This window comes from Naumovozyma dairenensis, chromosome 9 (genome assembly GCF_000227115.2).
Source record: "Naumovozyma dairenensis CBS 421 chromosome 9, complete genome".
Taxonomy (NCBI): Eukaryota; Fungi; Ascomycota; class Saccharomycetes; order Saccharomycetales; family Saccharomycetaceae; genus Naumovozyma; species Naumovozyma dairenensis.
The window spans coordinates 48,555-72,685 of NC_016487.1; the positions used below are offsets into that span (position 1 = coordinate 48,555).

A 24,131-nucleotide genomic window follows, 5' to 3' on the forward strand; every position below is an offset into this window, starting at 1 on the left:
AGCATAGAATCGAAGGACGCATTCGCCACTAGTCCTTTTTTATATACATAGAACCTCTACCAATTTACATGCAATCGGTTTCTCAACAATCAGCTGCTTTACATACAACGATACAAGACAAAGAAGCGGATTACATTATTATTTCACATATCAGTCTATTACTTACTTCACTCAATCAAGAAAATTTTACTTCCATTAAAAGTGAAATTTACTATTTGCTAGACAAGACATCCATCCAAACTTATATCAAATTTTGGAAAAGATTATTAATTCTTTGCACAAACGATATCAAAGAAAAGGGTAAGTTTTCCACAGAAGATAATTTATTACATAGACTCTTAAAGGATCTTTTTGAAACTCTAATTGACAAGGATTTTCAATTCATACAAATCTTATTGGACCAAATATTTAATAACCTCGAGTTTCGACAACTAACTAGTTTAACATTAGACCATCTTATCAGAATCTTCGACAAAACTTCATTAAGAGAACAAAAAATTATTGAATTACTAAATCCATCATCAACACTTGCAGAATTAAAAACACAAATCTCGAATATAAAAATGAATAATCAAAAATATTTCCAAACAGTCTTACAAAAAGCGACACCCAATTCCTTAGAATCGACTTTCACCGCTCTATTAGTTTCATTATCAGGTGAAACTTTAAACGATATGGTTGCATTGTTACTTTCAGAATTATTGTCTCCTGGTTCACAAAATGTGCAAGCAGATCCATACAGATCATATTTCACACCAGCAATTGTTGCCGAGGCAACAACTGTGGGGACCCATATAGCAAACGCATTCAAAGGCATTCCTGAAGATAGTATCGATTGGAATCGTGTATTTAATTTGATGTCCACAAAATATTTCTTAAAGACTCCAATGAAACCAACTCTTGCCTCATTAAGCTCACTATTTGCCGCTTTGCATACAGGTAAATTATTTGATCAATTCTTCAATTGTGATTGGCATATCATTTTCAAATTAGAATTAGCTATTCAATTGCACAAATGGTCTCCGCAGAATGGTTGTCTTGATCTTTTGGCAATTGAAGGTACAAAGAAAGTTTGCGATTCTCAAGATTCAATGATAAATAATAATACATTACTTTACCTAATGGCTGTGGCGACTTTAGATTTGGAAATTTTCTTATTAAGAGAAGAATTGACAAATAATCCTATGTTACAACTTTTCCAAGAATTTTTCTTTGAAGACTTCAACTCTTACCCAGTACATTTGGTTTATGCCTTAATTAACAACATGAAACATTTCACCCTATTAATTGAAAATAAAAACGTTATAGATGAAATCCTTGTCACTTTAATGGTTCAAATTTATGAAACAACTCCTTTAGCAATTGGAAATATCATCGATCAATTACCTAACCCGGATAAAATTGTAGATGTTGGAAGAATACTAATCTTAAAGGAAAAAAAACCTATGGGTCCATTACTTCAAATTTTATTGACAAAGGGGAAATTAGATTCATTTTTAAATAAACTGCCATTTGAAAATGCAATTAAAGTCTTACCAACAGCAAATTCTTTAGGATGGGAAAACTGTAATGACTTTATTAAACAAAATTTGGATTCCACTAATACCCAAATCATTTTAGATTCTTTAGATACTCAATTGAAATTGACAGAATCAAACGTTCCAATGGGATCTTCTCAAATATTTGATATGAAAACAATGCATTCTTTAATCCTAATCTTGAACGCTTACCCGTTAACCGAACCACAATTAGAAAGATTTGAAAAAATTCAATTCTTACTACTATTAGCTTTCCCAAGATTAATCAATTTCGGTTTCGGTCATGATGATGCCATTTTGGCTAATGTCGCCTCACCAACTATCCCACAAGATATTGAAAAGGAAATGCAAAACTATTTACAAAAAATGTATAGTGGAGAACTAGCTATTAAAGATATCATTGAAGTATTAAGAAAATTAAGAGATAGTGACAACCCAAGAGATCAAGATGTATTTGCATGCATCACACATGCAGTCATCGCGGAATCCAATTTCTTCAAAGATTATCCATTAGATGCTCTAGCTACTACTTCTGTATTGTTTGGGTCAATGATCTTATTCCAATTATTACGTGGATTCGTACTTGATGTCGCATTAAAGATTATCTTGGATTTTGCTAAAGAAGGTCCAGATTCCAAAATGTTTAAATTTGCCATTCAAGCCATTTATGCATTCAGAATTCGTTTAGCTGATTATCCTCAATATTGTAAAGATTTATTGGATCAAGTGCCAGGATTACAAACTCAATCTCAAGTTTACCAATTTATTCAAGATGTCGCAAAATCATCAGAACAACAAGCACAAAAACCTGCAACTCAGGAAATTGCTAAACCAAAAATAGAAATGATTCCATTGAAGTATTTTGTCATTGATGATATACAATTCCACGTTGTGCAAGAAAGCCCACCTAAGGATTTTGTGGAAAAAGTTTTATTTGTAGTTAATAATATTACCATTGATAATTTCGATACAAAAATTAATGATTTGAAACCAATTTTAACTCCAAATTATTTCTCTTGGTTCTCAACATATTTAGTCAATCAAAGAGCAAAAACAGAACCAAATTACCATACTTTATACAGTAAAGTTCTCGTTGGAATCAATTCAGAAGCATTACATGCATACATGCTTAATGACACTCTAAAACAACTTTACATTATTTTAGCCACAAGAGACATTCAATTAATCGATAAGAACCATTTGAAGAATTTGTCATCTTGGTTAGGTCATATAACTTTGGCCATCGATAGACCGTTGAAACATCAAAATATCGCTATAAGGGAATTGTTATTGGATGCGTATTCAGAAAAACGTTTGGAAGTTGTCATCCCATTCATTTGTAGAATGTTACAACTAGCTTCAGAATCCAAAATATTTAGACCACCTAATCCATGGACTGTGGGAATATTGAAAGTTTTGCTTGAATTAAATGAAAAGGCTAATTGGAAATTAAGTTTGACATTTGAAGTGGAAGTCTTAATGAAAAGTTTCAAATTGGGTATGAAGGCTATCGATCCATCGAACTTTATTGGTCAACCAAATATCATTGATAAACTATCAGGTAAATCTGAAGCACTTTCATTCCAACAACAACAATTAGAGCATCAAAGGCAAGCCGTATTAATGCAACAACATCAACAACAAATGATGTTATATCAACAAAGACAACAGCAACAACAGCAACAGCAACAACGTCTTCTATCTACTGGTATTGCAGACCAAGCAGCATTTGGACTTGAATCTACAGTACCGCCAAATGATAATCCCTTCAACAATTTATCTGGTTCTACTATATTTGTCACACATCCAGATTTGAAAAGAATATTCCAAATGGCTCTTGCCAAATCTGTTCGTGAAATACTATTACCGGCAGTGGAAAAATCATCAAACATTGCTGTCTTAACCACATCTAAAATTATTATGAAAGATTTTGCAACTGAACCTGATGAAATGAAGTTAAATGCCGCAGCTACAACTATGGTTATGCAATTAGCTCAAAGTTTAGCACGTGCTACGTCAATTGATTCTTTGAAGGAAGGTATTCGTACTACCACTCAATCATTGGCACCAAATCTAATGAATTCACCAAATGCACCAATGGATGAGTTAGATACCGCAATTAATGAAAATATTAATACCGCTGTATCATTGATTGAAAAAGCAGCAATGGATAAAGCAGTTCAAGACATTAGTGAACAATTAATGCAAGCCGTTGCTGTTCGTCGTTATCATAAGGAACGACGTGCTGATCAACCTTTTATAGCTCCAAATACTAATCCTTACGCTCTTTCATTACCTGAACCTCTAGGTTTAAAGAGTACAGGTGTTACTACACAACAATTCAGAATATATGAAGATTTTGGCAAATTTATTCCGACTATGGAATCAGTGCCAAGTATGGCCATTTATAAACAACAGCAACAACAAAGACAACAACAACAACAACAACAACAGCAACAAGCTCTTGGTCAACAGACCTCAGATCAGATCGGTACTGTGGCCACCACTTCTCCACCAATATCCCATCAGCAAGTTCTTCACAATAAAAATATTACTGCACAACCAAATCAAGCACCTACACAAGTTCCTGGAATGGCTATTCAACAATCCCTTCAAGTATCTCAACCACAAAACTTACCTAACGGTCTTCAAGCTGAATTAGAACAAAATCATCGTGTACTTGTTCATTTGATGGATACGCTAGTTTCCCAGATGAAGGAAAATGCTGATAAACAAAGTATGGAGGAACTAGGTGAACAAAACCAAATCAAGACCACAATCTATCAAATCTTAACTTTCATTGCAAGAAGTGGACAAAAGGATCAATTAGCTTTGAAAGTTGCGCAAGCTGTGGTCAATAGTTTATTTGCAACAAGTGAGAGTTCTCTTTGTAGAGAAATTTTGTCACTATTATTGGAAAAGTTATGTTCACTTTCGTTGGTAGCTCGTAAAGATGTTGTTTGGTGGTTAGTTTATGCCTTAGATAGTAGAAAATTTGATGTTGCTGTTATTAGATCTTTATTAGATGTTAAATTAATCGACGTCTCAGAGTTAGATAACGTTCTAGTCACTGCAATTAAAAACGGTATGGAAAATTCCGTTTCATTTGCTATGAAATTGATTGAGAATACAGTCCTATCTGATGAGCCATTGTTAATGAGAATGGATTTCATTCGTACTTTAGAACTTTTAGGCTCCTTAAACGATGATAGTGTTAAAAAATTCTTGACTAAGAATGAATCATTAAAGATACTTCCAGTTTCCAAAGACACTCAAACTACAAAAACTGAGAAATATCATTTGGTATTCACAGAATGGGTCAAATTATTACAAAGGGTTGATAGTGATGACAAGATTATATTTGTTTTCATTAGACAATTAATAGAGAAGGGCGTGTTAGCTCAAAGTGATAGTTTTGTTGAATTCATTAAAGCGTCCCTTGAATTATCTGTTTTAACTTTCAAAGAAAGTGATCCTACAGGTGAAGTCTTCACAGCAATTGATGCATTGGGTAAATTGTTGATGAAACTATTTGTTTACCAAGATTTTAACAAGTATTCTAGAAGTGAATATATGAATATTATATTTTCCGTCTTTTTATTAGTGTTTGCTAAAGATCATGAAAATGGGGAAGGTTCATTTAACGAAAGACCTTATTTCAAATTATTGTCAAACATTTTATATGAATGGAGTATTCTTCGTAATCATAATTTTATTAAAGTTTCAGATTCTCAAACAAGGAAAGAATTGGCTAATTATGACGTTGATTTTTACAACACTTTTGCATCTTATTTACACTCGTTGCAACCTTTTGCATTCCCAGGCTTTTCATTTGCATGGATATCTTTGATTTCTCATAGAATGTTTTTACCAATCGTATTACGACTACCTCAACATGGTGGATGGGAAAAACTAATGTTGTTGATCATTGATTTATTTAAATTTTTGGACCAATACACCATTAAAGGAAATATTTCAGATGCTATTTCTGTTGTCTATAAGGGAACCATTCGTATAATATTAGGTATTTCTAATGATGTTCCAGATTTCTTAATTGAAAATCATTACGAATTGATGAATAATCTACCTGCCACCTATATTCAGTTAAAGAATGTCATATTATCTGCTATTCCATTGAAAATGCTTGTTCCAAGCCCATATGGCGTTGAGCTTGATGTTGATGCTCTTGAATCATGTGAAGAACCACCAATGGTATTTTATGATCCAGTTGCTGATATTGCTTCTTTGAAGAAACCTGTGGATAACTATTTACGTATTCCTTCTAATTCATTATTGAAAACCATAATGAATGGTCTTTTAAGAGAAGATTATGAATTGAAGAGTGGTATTGGATATGATACGTTAACTGTTAACAGTAAATTAGTTCGTGCTATTGTTTTACATGTTGTAATTGAAGCAGGCTTAGAAAATGGAAGAACATCATCTAATGCAGTATTCAATACAAAATCTTCATACTATCAATTATTATTTGATTTAGTTCATGAGGGATCTATTGAGTTAAAATTCCAGGTTATTCAAGTAATGATTGAACAATTACGTTATCCAAATATACATACACGTTGGATGATTTTTGTTTTAAAGAATATGTTTACATCAGAAGGTTGGTCAGATGAAAAATCTACCGTACAAGAAATAATTTTAAGAAGTATAATTGAACGAATTCTTGTTAATAAACCACATCCATGGGGGTTGTCTGTTATTTTCACTCAATTATTAAGATCAGATAAAGTCAAATTGTTAGAATTGGACTTCATTAAAAGGGTTCCAGAGATTGAAAATATCATCAAACAACTAGTCAAACATTTATCAACTGCTTGAAAGAACAAAAATATTGTATCTTTTAGTTTAGTTTATACAAGATTATTTATTATACATAGAATGTATATTTAATAAATTTTATTTATTTTCGTTCCACATATTGCTTTTCTTCTTCAATTACTTGTTTGTGTTAATTGTATGAGCTAACATCACTTACTTTCAAAGTACTATATATCGATGGCGCAGACACATTATTTTTTTATTATTATATACAAGAAAAGAGCCTTTTATTAACATTAAGAGAAGTTAAACAAAATAATTTAAAAGATAAGCATAAGAGCAAAGCCCAAAAAAGGGAACCAACACATAGCCTCTATTCCTTCCCAACAGTCCTGATAGTAAATTGAAAAAACTCAGTAGTATTTTGGTTGGAGAATTAGCTTTAAAAAAAAGAACTGCAGAAAGATATAAGATGTTTTTATTTAGGAAACGATCTATGCCAGAGACACAAGATGATGATATATCATTAAACAATAAATCAAGAAGACCACCAAACACAGCATTTAGACAACAACGATTAAAATCATGGCAACCAATCTTATCTCCAAGAAGTGTATTACCTTTACTTATATGTATAGTTTGTGTTTTTTTACCTATTGGTATTGGATTAATTATAACAGCTTATGGTGTTCAAGATTTATCTATTGATTATAGTAAATGTGATGTTTTGGCACCTCGAAGCGATGAATTTGAAGAGATTCCAAGTAAATATATTAGACATCATTTTAAAAAACGTCTTCATAGTAAACCATCATGGAGACTTGTTCAGAATGAAAATGATGAAGAGGAAATCGTTTGTCAATTACAATTTGAAATACCGAATAAGATTAATAAATCTATTTATGTTTATTATAAATTGTCAAATTTTTACCAAAATCATAGAAGTTATGTGGAATCATTTGATCATAATCAATTAAAGGGTAAAGTTGTTAAATTAGATAAATTGAATACAGCATGTAGACCCTTAAGAACATATCATCGTGGTGAAGAAGATGAAAAGATAGTTTATCCCTGTGGATTAATTGCGAATTCTATGTTTAATGATACATTTTCTAATAAGTTTGTTAATATTGATAGTGATGATGATGGTGTTGAAGATTATTTGTTAACTAATAAGAAAATTTCATGGAGTATTGATCGTCATCATCGATTTAAAAGGACACATTATAATGTTAGTGATATTGTACCACCACCAAATTGGATGAAGAAATTTCCCGATGGGTATAGTGAAGATAATTTACCCAATCTTGAAGAATGGGAAGAATTACAAGTTTGGATGAGAACAGCTGCTTTCCCTAAGTTTTATAAATTAGCATTAAAGAATGAAACCAGTGCTTTAAAGGCAGGTAATTATACTATTGATATTGGATTAAATTATCCTGTATCAATATTTGGTGGTAGTAAATCATTTATAATAAGTACATCAGTTGGTATTGGTGGACGTAATGTCTCATTAGGCGTTGTATTTTTAATTGTAACGTGTGTGGGAGGATTATTTGCAATGATTTTCCTTGTTACTTTATGTTTACAACCAAGAACTATGGGAGATCATTCATATTTAAATTTTGATGAAGAAGAGGATAATTCTAATGAAAATAGGATTAAAGATGCGACGACGTCACTAAGAGAGATATTGTGAGGTGCGTGTGCGTGTGCGTGTGTGTGTGTGTGTGTGTGTATATTTGTATGTTGATGAATTAAATAAATATATGTTCTTTATAAAAATTATATTTATCAGGAGCGTTTTCCTTTTCCCATAAATCTCTTTGAAATTTAAACCAATTAGGTAATGATGATTCTTTTGGAATTTTCAAAATGATTGAATTATTATCATTGTTATCATTAGTTGATGAATTTATGTTGTTATTATTATGCGATGGTTTGTAATAGACGAAGTCATTATATTCCTTTTTCTTGAATGATAATGTATATGTATGATTGTTTGTGTTATTATTCTTCGTTATACTACTACTACTACTGGTATTTGTGTTTTCTATAGATGTAGAATTGGATGCTGCTGAAATTGATAATGATTTCAAGATCGAAGGAGATCTTTGGAATGAAGGCACTGATGATGAGGAAGACGATTGATTATTTTCGTCTTGTTCTTGTTGTTGTATAATTTCTCTTTCATTTATAGCTTCCAATTCTGCATCATTTACTATATTCAATAATCTTGATGGTATTACAATATCGTTGCAAAGATCATCTTCATTAATTTCTGATAAACTTGACAAATTTCTTTGCATTTGCTTTGATGAGAGGTTGTTATTTGTTGTGAGGAGTTGGTTATGCTGCGGTGATGTAGTTAAGTCGAGTTTAGGGACTGTTATTGATATGGAATGATGTGTGTGATCAGTTTCCACATTATTATCAGGATTGTTTGAGTCTGATTCAATAGTATCATAATCTTGTTTAATTATGATATTAATGAATTCCAAAAATGTTTCAGCGAAATAACTTCTATTTTTCCCAGAGAATAATCTATATTCATTAATTATTGAAGAGATATGCCATTTTTGAATTTTCCTTAATATACTTATAATCAATGCAGTTTTATCAACTAATAATATATTAAAGTTGTTTGAATTTAATAATAATTGGAATGTCTTTTTCAAACATTTTGATTTAATAAGCATTAAATCATCATTATCGTTTAAATGATATGGTTTATTAATATAATCAATTTTACTATTCCGTATTGTATTTTTTTTTGTATTTGATATTATTGTGCTAGTATCATTGTTATTGTTAACGTTATTATCATTTATTGAGTTACCATTAGAAGATGAGGAAGATGTAGATGTGGATGTAGATGCAGATGTAGTAATCGACGAAGATGAGGAAGGAGGCGGAGGGATTTGTGAGGATGATTGATTATTATTATTATTATTATCAGTGGGTTTTGTTGTTGTTGTTGTTGTAGCAGTTGTAGTTGTATGGAATTCAGATATTTTAATTATGTTCCAATTAATTGATGATCTATTAAAAAATTCTTTAAAGAATTTGGAAGGTTCTTGACCACCTATGAATATAATTTTTTTCAGATTTAGAGTCTCTAAGAAGGATAAATTAATTGTTTCAATTTTGGAGCATCTATATATTCCATCTTCAGCGATACCAAAGTTTGCAGGAGGTACCAGCATATTTGTATATGTGTGGACGTGTGTGTGTGTGTGGAGGTATAAAATGGAATATGTATATGATCCAAGTTTAATCTTCTTCTCTTGTGTATGTGAATGGTTACATATCTTTGATAGCAAAGTAAAGTTAAGTTAAGTTAAGTTAAGTTAAGTTAAGTTTGTTTAACTTTGTCTTAGTATTTGATGTTGTTGCTGTTTGCTTTACTTTGGTTCGCTTATCGTTCAAGGGAAACGTACCATAATGAATGGAGATCTCGAACGTATGATTAGGAGTAGCAAGAGAAGATAAGAGTATACTATATACCGTATATATATATATATATATGTGAACTGGGTATGATGATCTATACTACGAGTGTAATGTTATTATGTACTACACTCAACTCTAATAGTTCATCCCAAAGCCATTTGTCATGACAATGAAGAGGGAAATAAAAGGTGTTAATTCAGAACGAATAACGATTTCCCACATTGCTTTTACCTCCTTGATTCCCTGAAAGCTGGAATAAAAACTATTCCAAATGGGAGAGAAGGAATTGTAAAAGAAGACAGATAGACGATGGTTTCTATACCAAGACAGTAACAGACCAAATCTGTGAGTCAAATATATATATATACGATAGTATGCATGTATATGACAGATAAAGTCCTGACAAAAAGGCTTGGATGGTTATTTGAGTTTTGTAATAAAGTAGGTATAATAAAACTAACTAAAGTGTATAATATGTAATGTGTAATAGAAAACTATATATATATATATATATATATAGTAGAGAGAGAGAGAGAGAGAGAGAGAGAGAGAGAGAAACAAAGTTTTTCATACACACTGAGGCCCGTGCACCACACATACACATCTCCACTCAACAGAAGTCTTCAATTCCACTTTCTCCAATGAGGGTTTCTTATCATTAGGATTATTATAAAGTGTAGTATAGTGTAGTATAGTATAATGTTGTATAGTGTTGTATAATGTTGTATAATGGAGCATAGTGTAGTGTACTGCTATGCTGACGAAGGTCACTGGCCCTTGTTGTATCGACTCTTCAACAAGGTCAATAACGTGGGTCTTCCGCTGGCACTGGTACTTGTGCTGCTCATCCGCCTCTCATAAAAGTAATAACTGGCCAATCCCACTGCAACGGCTAGCGTAGGATCAAGATATCTGATAGGTAGCAGTAATAACGGTTCATTTGTTCATTTTATTGTTAGTATGCAATCAAAGAAAATAAAGAAAGCGTCTATAGTAAATCCGCAAAGACAATGGTGAACACATACTTGCCCAATAGGTACATCTGTGTCATGCTTATGTAGATAGTGTAATGTAATGTGATGTGTAATGTGTTAATTTCCTTGTTCAACTCTGTTATATGTGTTTAATCATATTCAGATATATATATATATATATATATATGAAGTTATAACATACGTATATAGTACTATGCGTATGTAGATATGTGTGTAAAAGGGAAATCCGCCCTTTTTATAATTACCTTATAAGAGTATAACTGTATAGATGAATGAGTGATACAAGAACAACAAGACTATACATATAGAGAAAGCAGTCATACATTCACACATACATATAATCAGCGAAAATGATGCCAGAATCATCAAACAAGAAAATTATACCAATCATTGACGATAAATTATCATTGACAATATCATTAATATTCCATTCATTATCGATGGCATATGACAACGACAATAATAATGACAGTGAGCATAATATCCCTATAGATATCATTGAATATGATAAAATCAATGACCCAGTGATATCTAATGGTTTGAAATTTATCAAATTGAAATATAAATATGCAAAACATCATCCTAATTCTTATGATGATAACATCATCTTTACATTAATAGTGACAGAAATTGAATCAAATAAGTTTGTTTCCATATTATCATACCAAAATCTACTCACAAATAACGAAAAGGATGATAATGCAAATGAGGATGATGATGAAATTGTCTCTCCTAGAAGTGCCATTTTAAGTTATTCTAAAGATTTAAAAATTACAAAAGAACAAGAACAAGTAAATTCTGATACAACAAATTTTCAGTATTCTAATTTAAATGAATATTTTAAGAAGAAGAATATTTCAGAAAATGATTTAAAACAAATTGAAAATAATATAAGAAGGAAATTAACAATATTACCATTTTCAAGTTCACAAGATAAGGGGAATGTTGCTGTATCTTCAAACGACAACAATAACAAGAATGATCTATTAAGAATAGATAATGATAGAAACATGAACATAGAAAGAAGAATCAACACTGAACGTTCAAGGCCAAATAATGATTTAGATTTACCTAAATTTGAAGATGAATATGAAATCAACACATTCAAAGACATTCGTAGTGGTGACAACAAGAACCCATTACTCCATAATTATGGTGATAATGATTTATATCCAACTGGTCAAAAATATCCAAATTTAAATGATCCAAATTCATTAAATCCAACAGCAATACGGAATAAATATGGACCCGATCATCCTCATTTTCAAGGTGGGATGACATTTGATCCCTTACAAAGAAATAAAGATGAAATTGATCAAAGTGAAAATAGAGGACCTGGTTGGATACCTGGAGCTAAGTATGATGATCCATTTGGTAGACCACCACCATCTGGAAATACTGGTAATAATCTATTCCCTGGTAGTAGTGGTGGCAACAATGGATTTGGATTTATTTAAGGAAAAAAGCTTGAACAATAATAACGTTTTTTACAATACATACGTAATATTATATATTTATTTATTTGATATAAGAATATGAAACTGTTGTTAACGATAAATAAATAAAACCATGACAAACTCAATTTATTAACAACAATTTTTTTTGATTCAACCTTTACGTGTATTAGTAGTAGTAGTAGTAGTAGTATTATATCATAATTTCCATATTCTTATGTGGTTTATCTTGAGTACGTAAATCAATATAAGAATATGGAGAATTTTCCTTATCCAAACCAGATGTTGATTCTTTAATGAAAATGGCAATTTTTTATCATCTTCTCTCCATAATTGAATGATTAAATTTTCATTTTCTTCACGTAATAATCCAAATCCATTTGAATCTAATTGTGCAATTGATAATTCTGAAATTTCCTTTAATTTGGTTTCACCAATCCCAGTTGCATCAATGATATTATTATTATTATCAAAGATTAATGTTCCAATACAATTTGGTATTCTACTTTCTGATAAACCCATGTTGACTTGTTTTTGTTTTGTTTTGTGTAATGTGGTGTAGTGTGCTTGTTAGTTTAACTATGCTATGAAATGATATGCTATGCTGTAGTACCTACTATAGATATTATATGGGATAGATAAAGTGTCTTTGACACAAGCAGACAAATGAAATATACAAGATTATGTGGTTTAAATACAAGAAAGTATTCAGTAAAAAGTATAACTATAAAAAGTTTTACTTTGCATATGATTGAAGGGAGACAGTGTGTGTCCAATACCAAGTAATACACGTAACATATATGTAGGTATATAATATTACTACGACTCATCTATCCATCCTTTAATCATTAATCGATGAAATGAAACACCCCTTCTCTCTGGTACTTCCCCCCCGATCTTTATTATTATTAGTAGTAGTAGTAGTATTTGTTAGTTATGCGCGCAAAATCTGCCAGGAAATGATTAGCCGCCCAAGAGTTCCAGTATCTAACTGGGGGGACCCGCCACGCCTTTGACGGGTATCCCATCCTCACACCACACCGCAGGACACAAATAAGACACCTTTCTGCCTCTCTGCTGTACTTTTAAATATGGGTGTCACAATCAATTACTATTGATTGAGTATTATTGTATTGATATATAGAAGGACGTACTACGTAGAGTCATGGGCCTCCATTTCTGTTCTTCTCGATGAGACTTATCAGTGATGATCTTGAGCACCATTAGTGTTTTTCATCTTGATCTTTGTGCATTGATCGGTATTTAATAGTGTATGTGTTGATCCACTATATGTATCTGTCGCTATGTTTTTTAGGAGAAGGTCTTCTTAATCTTCAATCTTATTACAATATCCATTTATATATTCCACACAGCGGTTTAATTCGAGATAGGTTGATCTTTGGGCTACATATATTCACTCAAACAAGAACCTTTAGATACTCACCTTATTATCCTCTATGCTTATTATATAAAATAAGCAACCGAATCTAGTCTGTATGTTATACCTGAAAAAATTAAGATGTAACCCTGCATTTTCAATAATATGTAAATTATGTCTAAAAATTATTCGAGTTTTTTGTATTTCTTTCTTTATTTTTGAGGAGCGACTTTTTAAGAAAGAATAACAGCTCAATCCAAAAGTAAAAAAAGTGATAGAAATATCATATTTCCAAAAATTCTAAAAATTATTCTAGGTTACCTTCCAAGACTATTTTAAGCATGGTTATTCAAAGCATATATGGCCCTATTCTTCTCTAACACTGCAATAAAATAATGTAGTTCACCTGTCAAAGAGTATGTTCGTAGATATAAAGTATTAATAAATTTTTAAGGTGTAAGGTACGGATTTTTCTTACAGATTCACACATCTAACAATAACAGCAACTATAGTAATAAAAAACAACAATACTTTAAGATAAGGATACGTGACGTTAATTGCAGAAAGTGCATTTTCTATTACACACTTTTATTTTCTACTCTTCAAGTGAAATAAAACAATCCATCCAAAAGAAGTTTGAATTAAAAGCAGGGATATCCAAGATAATTGTTTATTTTCCTATAAACAGGATTCTCTCAATCGATCCTATCGTATTAGCATGACCAATAACGTAGAGAATGTGTTGGGTTTAATTTATGTTATATCATGGTCAATTTCCATGTATCCACCAATATTTACAAACTGGAAATTGAAATCATCAAAGGCAATATCAGTCGATTTTGTAATCTTAAATACATTCGGTTACTTTTATTTATCATGTTCATATTTTTTACAATACTATTGTTGGACAGATAAAATCGAGAATGATGACAAACCAAAGATAGAAAAACCAATCATTTCAACGTTCGACCTTTGGTATTGTCTTCATGGTTTCGTATTGAATTTGATCCTCTTAAGTCAAATAAAATTAAGTCATCCGAAGTGGAAATTATGGAATTTTCATAATGACTACCCTTCTACAATGTCTTCCTCTTCCTCGGCAACAAAGAAATATTATTCCTCATCGTCAGCATCATTTGCAATGAAAAGGCAAATGAAAACCATTTATTATAGATTATTAGTATTATCAATCGGGTTATTCATTATATTCTCAATCAATCTTCAATTAAATAACAGAAACTTTGGGGGATTAACCAATTCAAATTTACTAGATTATTGTAATAACCTTTTCATTTTGAAAATTTCCATGTCATTGATAAAATATTTCCCACAAATGTTACATAATTTTGAAAGGAAATCAACTTTTGGCTTTTCAATAGATGGTGTATTATTAGATACTACTGGTAGTATTGCCTCCTTATGTCAATTATTTATTCAATTAAATAAAATTGACAGTCAAACAAATGGAGATACATTATCGTTCACTGGTGCTATAATGGCAAATTTCGGGAAAATTGGTCTTTCCTTAGTAACTTTAACCTTTAATTTTATATTCTTATCACAATGGTTTATTTATAAATCAAATGATGACCAATCGACATTGTGGAAAAAAAAATCAGATAATAAATCAAAAGAATTACCAATATAATAAAATAATTTACTAAATTGATCAAAAAACAACAACAACATATATTCTCAGCTTCATGCAATCAATACACATTCATTATAATCTATGTAGAGATCTATAGAAAATACGGAGCCTTCACGAATATATCTCCATAACTTTTTTTGATGGACTTTTCTATATAAAGCAGAGTGACATATCAAAGTTTAGGGTTAAACTTACTTATATTTATTAAAATTGCTATCGAAACTTTCAAACCCTTGTCTTCTCATTATATGATCGGCGTTATATTCAAGAATAATAAACTAAAGATAATAATGGGACAATTTGTCATGAATTTGTCCATCTTTTAAAAATAAACAAAACGCGTAAACTTCACTAAGAGGTGCGGTACGGCTGTGCAACGGGAAACTTTTTTTTCTTCTTCTTCTTTGTTAAAAGAACCCCTTTAATTTCACTGAAACGTATGAGGAATCTCAGGTTCGAGATATAAACCTATTCGGGACATGTATCCTTTTCAGACCATAAAGTTTTTGCCTATACTTTAGGAGGTTTGAACTTTAATTCTCGATTATTTCTATTCTTGAAACAAAAAACGTTATGTAGACAGGAATGCACGGACAGGAATATATTTTTCTAACCACGCCTGTTTTTTGTTTCTTTAACTACCCTTCTTTTTTGAACTTTTCTTAAAACTATTTACCCTATTACTTACCCTACACCCACCAGAACTGGAATGTTACGTTTTTTCAAAGTCAGCTCTCTTCTACCCAACCCTTTCAATTCTAGTTCTTCCTGACAATTTTTTAAAGACAGCCAGGACAACCCTTTTTTTGTACCTTAACCCCCCCCCCCCACGTTATATACATGACTTTATGCACATGAAGTTAACGTCCGCGCATCGTTACTTTCTTCTTACCCGGGTTTATCATCCATCAGCGGCAGCATTCCCATTTCTCTAAAACAACGAATTCTCTATTTACTGCTATATTGACCTATTTTGAAGATGTTAGCAGACAGACGCATTATTAGCCAGTTATAAGTAACAAAGAAGGAAAACCAAAGACCAACAATTCAATCAGTCAAGTTTTTATATACTAAACTTATAGATACTCAATAGTAGAACGTTCCTGTTACTTCCTCCCTTTCTTAGAAAAATCATTTCCCATTATTCTTGGAAAGAAATCCTTTGGTTTCTTTACTCAACCGTCATTCACATTTACAAACAGAGAGAACAAATCCAAAAACTACCAGATCATTTTACACATAAAATGTCTGACCAAGAAAGAGATTATTTCAATTTTCATACTCAAGAAGGTACTGAATACCAATTCGCTCATACAAATGATAATACTAATGCTAATTCAAGAGTGACATCTCCAGGAACAACAGCAGAACATAATTTGACTTTGATAAGTAATAACAATGTCGCTCATCCTCCAAATTCTCCAACTTCACTTACTCCTACCACACCTATGAGCCCATTTATGCAAAGCCAATCAGATTTATTAAATTTAAATCAGTTTTCCTTACCACGCTCTCCAGGTGCAAGTATTGCAATGGCAAGAAGGCCGTCAGTGAAAAGATCACAATCCACTCATAAACATCATTCACATCATCCACCTACTAATATTTCAAATCCAAACTTGGTTCCGGCCCCAAATTCTACATACGGGCCTGTATCAAATAATTCATCAACACATTCGAGCAGAAGAGCATCACTTATATCGTCATCAAATCAAAAGGGAAAACAAGTGAAACAGTCACAATCACAATCTCAGCAGTTGCATCAACAACTCCAGCAATTGTCACCATCGAAGTTAGCTGCATTAAATTCACCGAAAAGTTCAAGTGCAAATAATAATGCTACTACTACCACTAACCCTCTTTCCACGAGCATGCGACGTAGAGGTTCCATAACGAACTCAGACTCGAGCACTGGAACTCCAACATTTGTTATACCACCTGACTTGGCATCTTTAAACACGCATAGAACTTCAAGTATCTCTGGATCACAACATTTACAATCCATTAAAAGTAAAAGCCCTTCTATTGTTTCAAATTCATCTGAATATTCAACCACAAATCTACTAATGAAAAATCCTTCTAATATTTCTACTGCTGGAATGTCCATAAATAATGCCTCTACTTCGTCAACAGTCAATAACGATAGGGCTGTTTCAAATAACGGTAGTACAAGCAATGATATTGGGAACAATACTAGTACTACTAACAATAATATAAACGGAAAGAAAAATAGTTTGACAAACACTGGAATGATATCATCAAACAATACCCCAGTGATAACAACCCCTAAGGATACCGTGTCCAGCACCTCCTCTTCTCGATCTGTATTACTAGCAAGCAATAATAACAACATGTCAACTTCTAAATCTTTCAGAAAACAATATATCTTAAATGAGAAAAATTATCTGGAAAAGATGAGAAATAATATTGCAGATGATGATTATTATACTCGTAGAATTGCACCATCTCCATTACTGGATGAAGGTGAAGATGATGAAGATACTGAATTTGACATGGATTTAAAAGATATTTTGATTGATAGATTTGATACCACTGGTTTCAACAATCCTTTATTGTTCGATAATACCAGCGGCAACGAAGAGGTTAAAATGAATGATAATGATATAAATTTCGGTACGAATTTCTTCACGACAGCAAATCAAAATAATGTTAATAAGAGTGAAAAAAACTTGGTATCAATGAGTTCAAAATATTTATTACAAAGGTTGGAATGGTTACAGAACGCCAACCCAGATGATCCACAACTAAATGAAATCTTCGACAAAATTCGTAATGTGACAAGAAATCTAGCACCATCCACTCCCGTGACTACTACAAATAATAGCAGCGAAAAGACGGCGAATATTAGTTCCGTGAGTTCTACTACAATCAATGGAAACAATAATTTGCACCCAAATGACGAATCAAATTCATCAACAGCCGTGACGCCAGTAACAGCAACCTCGATGGTAGATCAAGTACCATCTGATCAATATAGCCAAAGCAAAAGTGCTTTGGAATTTAGTCTTGCTGCCATTTCTGATGTTCAGAAGAACTATATCGCGCAATTATCACAACATCCGTTAGTAGTGGAACGATTTAAATGGCAAGCTATGCTATCCAATGTTTTAAAAGGTGATATTGTGAGAAACGAAAAAACAAAAATTGCTAAAGAAATAAAGAAACCCGGTCTAAATAGTCAATTTTCAGATGAAATTTGGCTAGAGTTGAAAGCATGGATGAATGGGAAAACTGTGGAAGATCTAAGTAAATCTTTAAAAGTCTTAAGGGATTCTACTGATACATTATTTGAAGAAATTTTGAGCTACAAAATTCCTGTCGAAATCAGTAACAACCATGACTTAATTGAAGAAAAATTAATATCATTGAAAGATCAATACTATAAAGCTCTAACGTATTGGCCGAATTTGCGAAAAATGTACCAAGATAAACCAATTTGTAAAAGTACTGAATTCATCAACAGGATAGAGGCAATTAATAGTTGGTTAAACTTCAAATCCAATTTTGAAATCAAGATAAACGATTTGAAAAGTTGGGTTGGGAATGATGAATTAAATGTCCTAACTCCGAATGAAAGCTCATCATTAGATAAAATGTTAGAGGAAAATAATAATATAACTCCGAATACAAGATCATTTGCGGAACAAGTAATGAAAGAGAAAGATATTGAAACTATTTTCCAAAAGAAAATATTCTTCCCTTTGGCACCCTGGATTTTGAAATCTAAAATTTTCTTTTTACAATATGAGCAAACATTAAATAGCTTAAGCTTGAACTATCCTAATGAACCATTGGAATTATTATTAATGTTTCCAATGAAGTTGGTGAAGGAAATTATACTGATTAGATTATCGTACGCAAAAAAGTTGCAAAACCCAACCATGATGATGATCGACCAAATGATTTACGATTTTAATTCATATATCAGACTATCTGTTCAACTGAAACATACCGTTACTGTATACTGTAGTGATTGGTCATTCAGAGTTGCTATTGATCCAGAATTTGATGGTACTGTACTGGAAGCAATAAAATACTTATTTAAGTTATTCAACTTGAAATTACTGGACGCGAATAAAAAATCCTTCAAAACATTTAAGGAACCTGAAATGGTTTTGAAATATTGGGATGATTTAAAGAACGTGGGTCATTACATTGATAATGCGGGACCATTAATTTCCAATGAATTTAATAAATTAACAATAAGACTGCTTCATAGATTACATGCATATTTGCTTGAACAACAAAACTCTCCACCACAATTTTCCGCTAGTAAAGACGCCGAGAAATGGCTAATAGGAGTATTTGAGAACTTGGGTTCATTCAAGAGGAAATTAAACAGATTTACTAATGTTCTAACAAAAGCGTTCCAAAATTCTGTTAATTATAAAATCGAAAGCGATAAGGAATTATTAAAAGCTTTAACCAGTACAGGTCATTTTCTTATATATACTGGTGGCAATCTGGAACAGAATGGTATATATTTAATTGGTAGTCCTGAGCTGTTAGGTTGTACAGATGAAGAAATTATGAAGATTTTAAATAATAGCGATATTGGTTGTGATTTAATACCGAAACTACAGATAAGAAACAGTTTATCGATTTATAATGCTTTCCAAAACGGTTGGGATCCCAATTCTATGATAGTGCAAGATGCTGACTCTAATGGTGTGTCTTACTATTACGTTAGGAATGAATTAGATAGTAATACCAAATCGAAACGTTTCAAAGGTAGAAGTAGAAGCAGACCTAATATGGAGGCCAATAATATAAATAATAACACCATGAATAAAAATAATAATTCTAACGGTCATAGTTATGCCAATAGATTTATCGATGAATATGAGGACTCAGAGATAGAAATGTTACAACTTGAATCAAAACTACATTCCCTCGGTTACATTGTAGTTTTGTATCCAGGTAAACCAATGTTATGGGAAGGGAAAATGTTTAATCTGGCTGAGGACACCGTTGTTAAAGTCCAAGATCTACACTTAAAGATTACACCTAATACAATGGTTTTAATGAACCAAGGATCCAGTTATGCTTTAGAGTATCAATGTGATAGATTTCAACAAATCGTGGGGAGTTCTGTCTCGTTTATCGAAAAGCGTTGTTCGTTCGACTTTATTGAGAACGACTTACAGAAGATTAACAAGGCGTATTTTAGATTTACATATAGTGCATTGAACAATTATGCTAAGGTAATCAGTAATTTTCAAAAAGTTTGCCCATCGAACGAACTACTGAATAGTATTTTCTTATTTGCCAGGGATTCAGGTAAGAATTTTCTCCGGACTAATGTTGCTAATTATGAAAAGAAATCGGTGATAATATTGTTGATGATAAGGTTAAGTGTTGGTTGGTTATCATTCTTAATAGAAGAGTGTAATCCTACAGATCAAAGAACTTTCCGTTGGTGTGTACCAGCTATGGAATTTGCCATGCAAATGACCAGTGGTTATAATATTTTAGGTTTAAATGAGATGCAATTTACTGCTTTGAAGAAAAGAATCTCAGCATGTATGTCATTATTGATTTCCCATTTCGATGTTATGGGTGCAAGATCATATGAAGCTGAAAAGACCACACAACAAACAAGATTAAATAATATGGACTTCGAAAATGATGTTGATGATGATGCAATGTTAGAATTGAACTCACAATTCCGTTTGAGAGCTATTAAAGAATTGGAAAAGAATATAAGGACGAATCCTCGACAAATCGGTAAAGTTCTGGATGATACAGATACGGGTAACAAATATTTACTATCCTTGGCGTCGTCAATGTCGAATTTGTCAATGAGATGGCAAAAAAGAAACTTTATTGGCGGGGGTACCTTTGGTACAGTATTTTCTGCAGTGAATTTAGATAATGGGGAGATATTGGCGGTCAAAGAGATTAGAATTCAAGATAGCACTACTATGAAAAAGATTTTTCCATTGATAAAAGAAGAGATGACTGTTTTAGAAATGTTAAATCATCCTAATATTGTCCAGTACTATGGTGTGGAAGTTCATAGAGATAAGGTTAATATCTTCATGGAATATTGTGAAGGTGGTTCGTTAGCAAGCCTTTTAGAACATGGTCGTATTGAAGATGAAATGGTTACACAAATATATACTTTGGAATTATTAGAAGGTTTAGCCTATTTACACCAAGCTGGGGTTGTTCATCGTGATATCAAACCTGAAAATATTTTATTAGATTTCAATGGAATCATCAAATATGTGGATTTTGGTGCAGCGAGAAAGATCGCTAAGAATGGTACTAGGATTCCAAATTTGAACAAAAAGAATGGTGCGGAGCCTGAAGTAGAGGAAGATGCAGATGGTGGGAAAGTACACGACATGATGGGAACTCCAATGTATATGGCACCAGAATCCATCACTGGTCCAGGGAATACTGGGAAATTTGGTTCCGATGATATATGGTCACTGGGATGCGTTGTTTTAGAGATGGTTACTGGTAGAAGACCATGGGCTAACTTAGATAATGAATGGGCCATCATGTATCATGTTGCAGCCGGACATACCCCACAACTACCAAATGCTGATGAAGTTACTCCTGCGGGCAGGGCTTTCTTACAAAGATGTCTGGTTCAAGATCCGAAATCAAGAGCTACGGCTGTTGAATTATTGATAGACCCATGGATTGTTGAAATAAGAGAGATTGCATTCGGATCAAACAATGGTGGTTCAAAATCTGATGTTGACACTCCTATAGCTGAATAGAAGTAAAAAAAGTTGTAGAGAAAGAAATAAATAAGAAAGTTACTCAAGTAATATCCCCGAACAAGATCAGAAGCATGTCAATATATAAATAGGTATATCTGTATTATCTGGCATTTGTAATTATCAAGTATTCTTTGCATAGATCAATCACTTTATTTTTATCCTACAACAGGGAACCCCTCACTCGTCTCTAAAAAAGTCGTATACAGGTAAGATGCTTCTTCGTAAGTAAATGAGTTGTTCCACTAAGGAACATGGCTTGTTTTAATCATATCATTGTATTATCATATCTAATTACTTGGTACTTCCTCAAATCTTAACTACATTTTTTTCAGAGTGATACTTCCCCCGGGTAACGAATAAAATTTTCTGGAAAAGTGAAAAATTAAGAAATAGCATACAAATGAGATGAGATGAGATGAGCTAAGATACTATGAGATGAGATCCTTATTTCTCTGGTAAAATATTGAATAGCCCGGAGTTTAGTATATTATATAAGTTATCTTCTTCATATCTCTTATCATTGGACTGTAAAAAAGAAAACATTTAACGTTCGCAATGGCTACAGTTATCCCACCCCAATCGAAAAAACAAAAGAGAGAAGCTCAACAACCGCGTGACGTCTCATTGATTCCAACAGGTCTCCCAAATGTATCGATTAAATTCCAAGCACTAGACAGTGGTGAAACAGTTGGAGGTTCATTAAGAGTTCCAGGAGGAATTACTGAAAAGCAATTAGAAGAATTATTAAACCAATTAAATGGTACTGCTGATGATCCTGTTCCGTATACATTCAGTTGTGATGTGGAAGGTAGAAGACCTATGGATCCTATCCAACCCATTGATATCAAGGATAACTTATATTCTTCAATCTTAGAACCAGGTTATCGTACAACAGAAGATACAATAACGTTAGTATATACACCAAGAGCTATTTTCAAAGTTAGACCCGTGACGAGAAGTTCTTCTGCCATTGCAGGTCATGGATCTACCATATTATGTAGTGCTTTTGCACCAAATTCAAGTTCAAGAATGGTTACTGGTGCAGGTGATAATACTGCACGTATTTGGGATTGTGATACACAAACTCCAAAGGCTACTTTGACTGGTCATACTAACTGGGTTCTTTGTGTTTCTTGGTGTCCTAATGGTGAAGTTATTGCCACTGGGTCTATGGATAATACTATTAGACTCTGGGAAGGGAAATCTGGTAAACCCGTTGGTGATGCTCTTAGAGGTCATTTGAAATGGATCACTTCATTAGCATGGGAACCTATTCATCTTGTTAAAGCAGGCGAGCAACCGAGATTGGCATCTGCATCCAAAGATGGTACCATTAAGATTTGGGATACTTCAAGAAGAGTATGTTTATATACACTGAGTGGTCATACTAATTCTGTTTCATGTATTAAATGGGGTGGCCAAGGCATATTATATTCCGGATCTCATGATAAGACTGTTAGAGCTTGGGATATGAATTCTGAAGGTAGATGTATAAATGTTTTAAAATCACATGCACATTGGGTCAACCATCTCTCGTTATCTACTGATTATGCCTTGAGAGTTGGTCCATTTGATCATACTGGTGTTGAACCAACATCTCCAGAGGACGCTAGGGATAAAGCTTTAAAGAATTATGAGAAAGTTGTGAAGAAAAATGGTCGAGTTGAAGAACTAATGGTAACAGCCAGTGATGATTTCACCATGTTCCTTTGGAATCCACTAAAATCAACTAAACCACTAGGAAGAATGACAGGTCATCAAAAATTAGTGAATCATGTTGCATTCAGTCCCGATGGGAGATATATAGTATCTGCATCTTTCGATAACTCTATTAAACTATGGGATGGTAGAGATGGTAAATTTATTTCCACATTTAGAGGTCATGTTGCAAGTGTCTATCAAGTGGCATGGTCTGCGGATTGTAGGTTGCTTGTATCCTGTTCTAAGGATACTACTTTAAAAGTTTGGGATGTTAGAACAAGGAAATTGTCAGTTGACCTTCCCGGTCATAAAGATGAAGTCTTCACTGTTGATTGGAGTGTAGATGGTAAAAGGGTATGTAGTGGTGGTAAAGATAAAATGGTTAGAATATGGACTCATTGAGAATTGGCAAAGGAAAAAAATA

The 24,131-nt window shown here is 32.5% G+C and overlaps 9 protein-coding genes across 9 annotated transcripts; 6 read left to right on the forward strand and 3 right to left on the reverse strand.

Moving 5' to 3' along the window:
- Positions 1-68: 68 nt before the first annotated feature.
- CDC39 (CCR4-NOT core subunit CDC39) lies at positions 69-6,377 on the forward strand (the record flags this gene model as incomplete). The annotated part of the gene is made up of 1 exon (XM_003671791.1): positions 69-6,377. One exon carries the CDS (start codon positions 69-71, stop codon positions 6,375-6,377), a length of 6,309 nt encoding a protein of 2,102 aa, XP_003671839.1.
- Positions 6,378-6,789: 412 nt separating this feature from the next.
- CDC50 (aminophospholipid translocase regulatory protein CDC50) lies at positions 6,790-8,016 on the forward strand (the record flags this gene model as incomplete). Its single annotated transcript, XM_003671792.1, has 1 exon — positions 6,790-8,016. The coding sequence occupies one exon, from the start codon at positions 6,790-6,792 to the stop codon at positions 8,014-8,016; it is 1,227 nt and encodes a 408-aa protein (XP_003671840.1).
- Positions 8,017-8,074: 58 nt separating this feature from the next.
- OCA4 (Oca4p) lies at positions 8,075-9,523 on the reverse strand (the record flags this gene model as incomplete). Its single annotated transcript, XM_003671793.1, has 1 exon — positions 8,075-9,523. The coding sequence occupies one exon, from the start codon at positions 9,521-9,523 to the stop codon at positions 8,075-8,077; it is 1,449 nt and encodes a 482-aa protein (XP_003671841.1).
- Positions 9,524-10,537: 1,014 nt separating this feature from the next.
- On the reverse strand, positions 10,538-10,821 carry NCE101 (Nce101p; the record flags this gene model as incomplete). Its single annotated transcript, XM_003671794.1, has 2 exons — positions 10,538-10,682; positions 10,796-10,821. 2 exons carry the CDS (start codon positions 10,819-10,821, stop codon positions 10,538-10,540), a joined length of 171 nt encoding a protein of 56 aa, XP_003671842.1.
- A 294-nt stretch (positions 10,822-11,115) lies between these two features.
- Positions 11,116-12,222, forward strand: FUB1 (Fub1p; the record flags this gene model as incomplete). Its single annotated transcript, XM_003671795.1, has 1 exon — positions 11,116-12,222. The coding sequence occupies one exon, from the start codon at positions 11,116-11,118 to the stop codon at positions 12,220-12,222; it is 1,107 nt and encodes a 368-aa protein (XP_003671843.1).
- A 195-nt stretch (positions 12,223-12,417) lies between these two features.
- Positions 12,418-12,741, reverse strand: EGO2 (Ego2p; the record flags this gene model as incomplete). Its single annotated transcript, XM_003671796.1, has 1 exon — positions 12,418-12,741. One exon carries the CDS (start codon positions 12,739-12,741, stop codon positions 12,418-12,420), a length of 324 nt encoding a protein of 107 aa, XP_003671844.1.
- Positions 12,742-14,315: 1,574 nt separating this feature from the next.
- ERS1 (cystinosin-like protein ERS1) lies at positions 14,316-15,245 on the forward strand (the record flags this gene model as incomplete). Its single annotated transcript, XM_003671797.1, has 1 exon — positions 14,316-15,245. One exon carries the CDS (start codon positions 14,316-14,318, stop codon positions 15,243-15,245), a length of 930 nt encoding a protein of 309 aa, XP_003671845.1.
- A 1,247-nt stretch (positions 15,246-16,492) lies between these two features.
- On the forward strand, positions 16,493-22,003 carry SSK22 (mitogen-activated protein kinase kinase kinase SSK22; the record flags this gene model as incomplete). The annotated part of the gene is made up of 1 exon (XM_003671798.1): positions 16,493-22,003. The coding sequence occupies one exon, from the start codon at positions 16,493-16,495 to the stop codon at positions 22,001-22,003; it is 5,511 nt and encodes a 1,836-aa protein (XP_003671846.1).
- Positions 22,004-22,561: 558 nt separating this feature from the next.
- On the forward strand, positions 22,562-24,109 carry RSA4 (Rsa4p; the record flags this gene model as incomplete). Its single annotated transcript, XM_003671799.1, has 1 exon — positions 22,562-24,109. The coding sequence occupies one exon, from the start codon at positions 22,562-22,564 to the stop codon at positions 24,107-24,109; it is 1,548 nt and encodes a 515-aa protein (XP_003671847.1).
- Between the last annotated feature and the right edge of the window lie 22 nt (positions 24,110-24,131).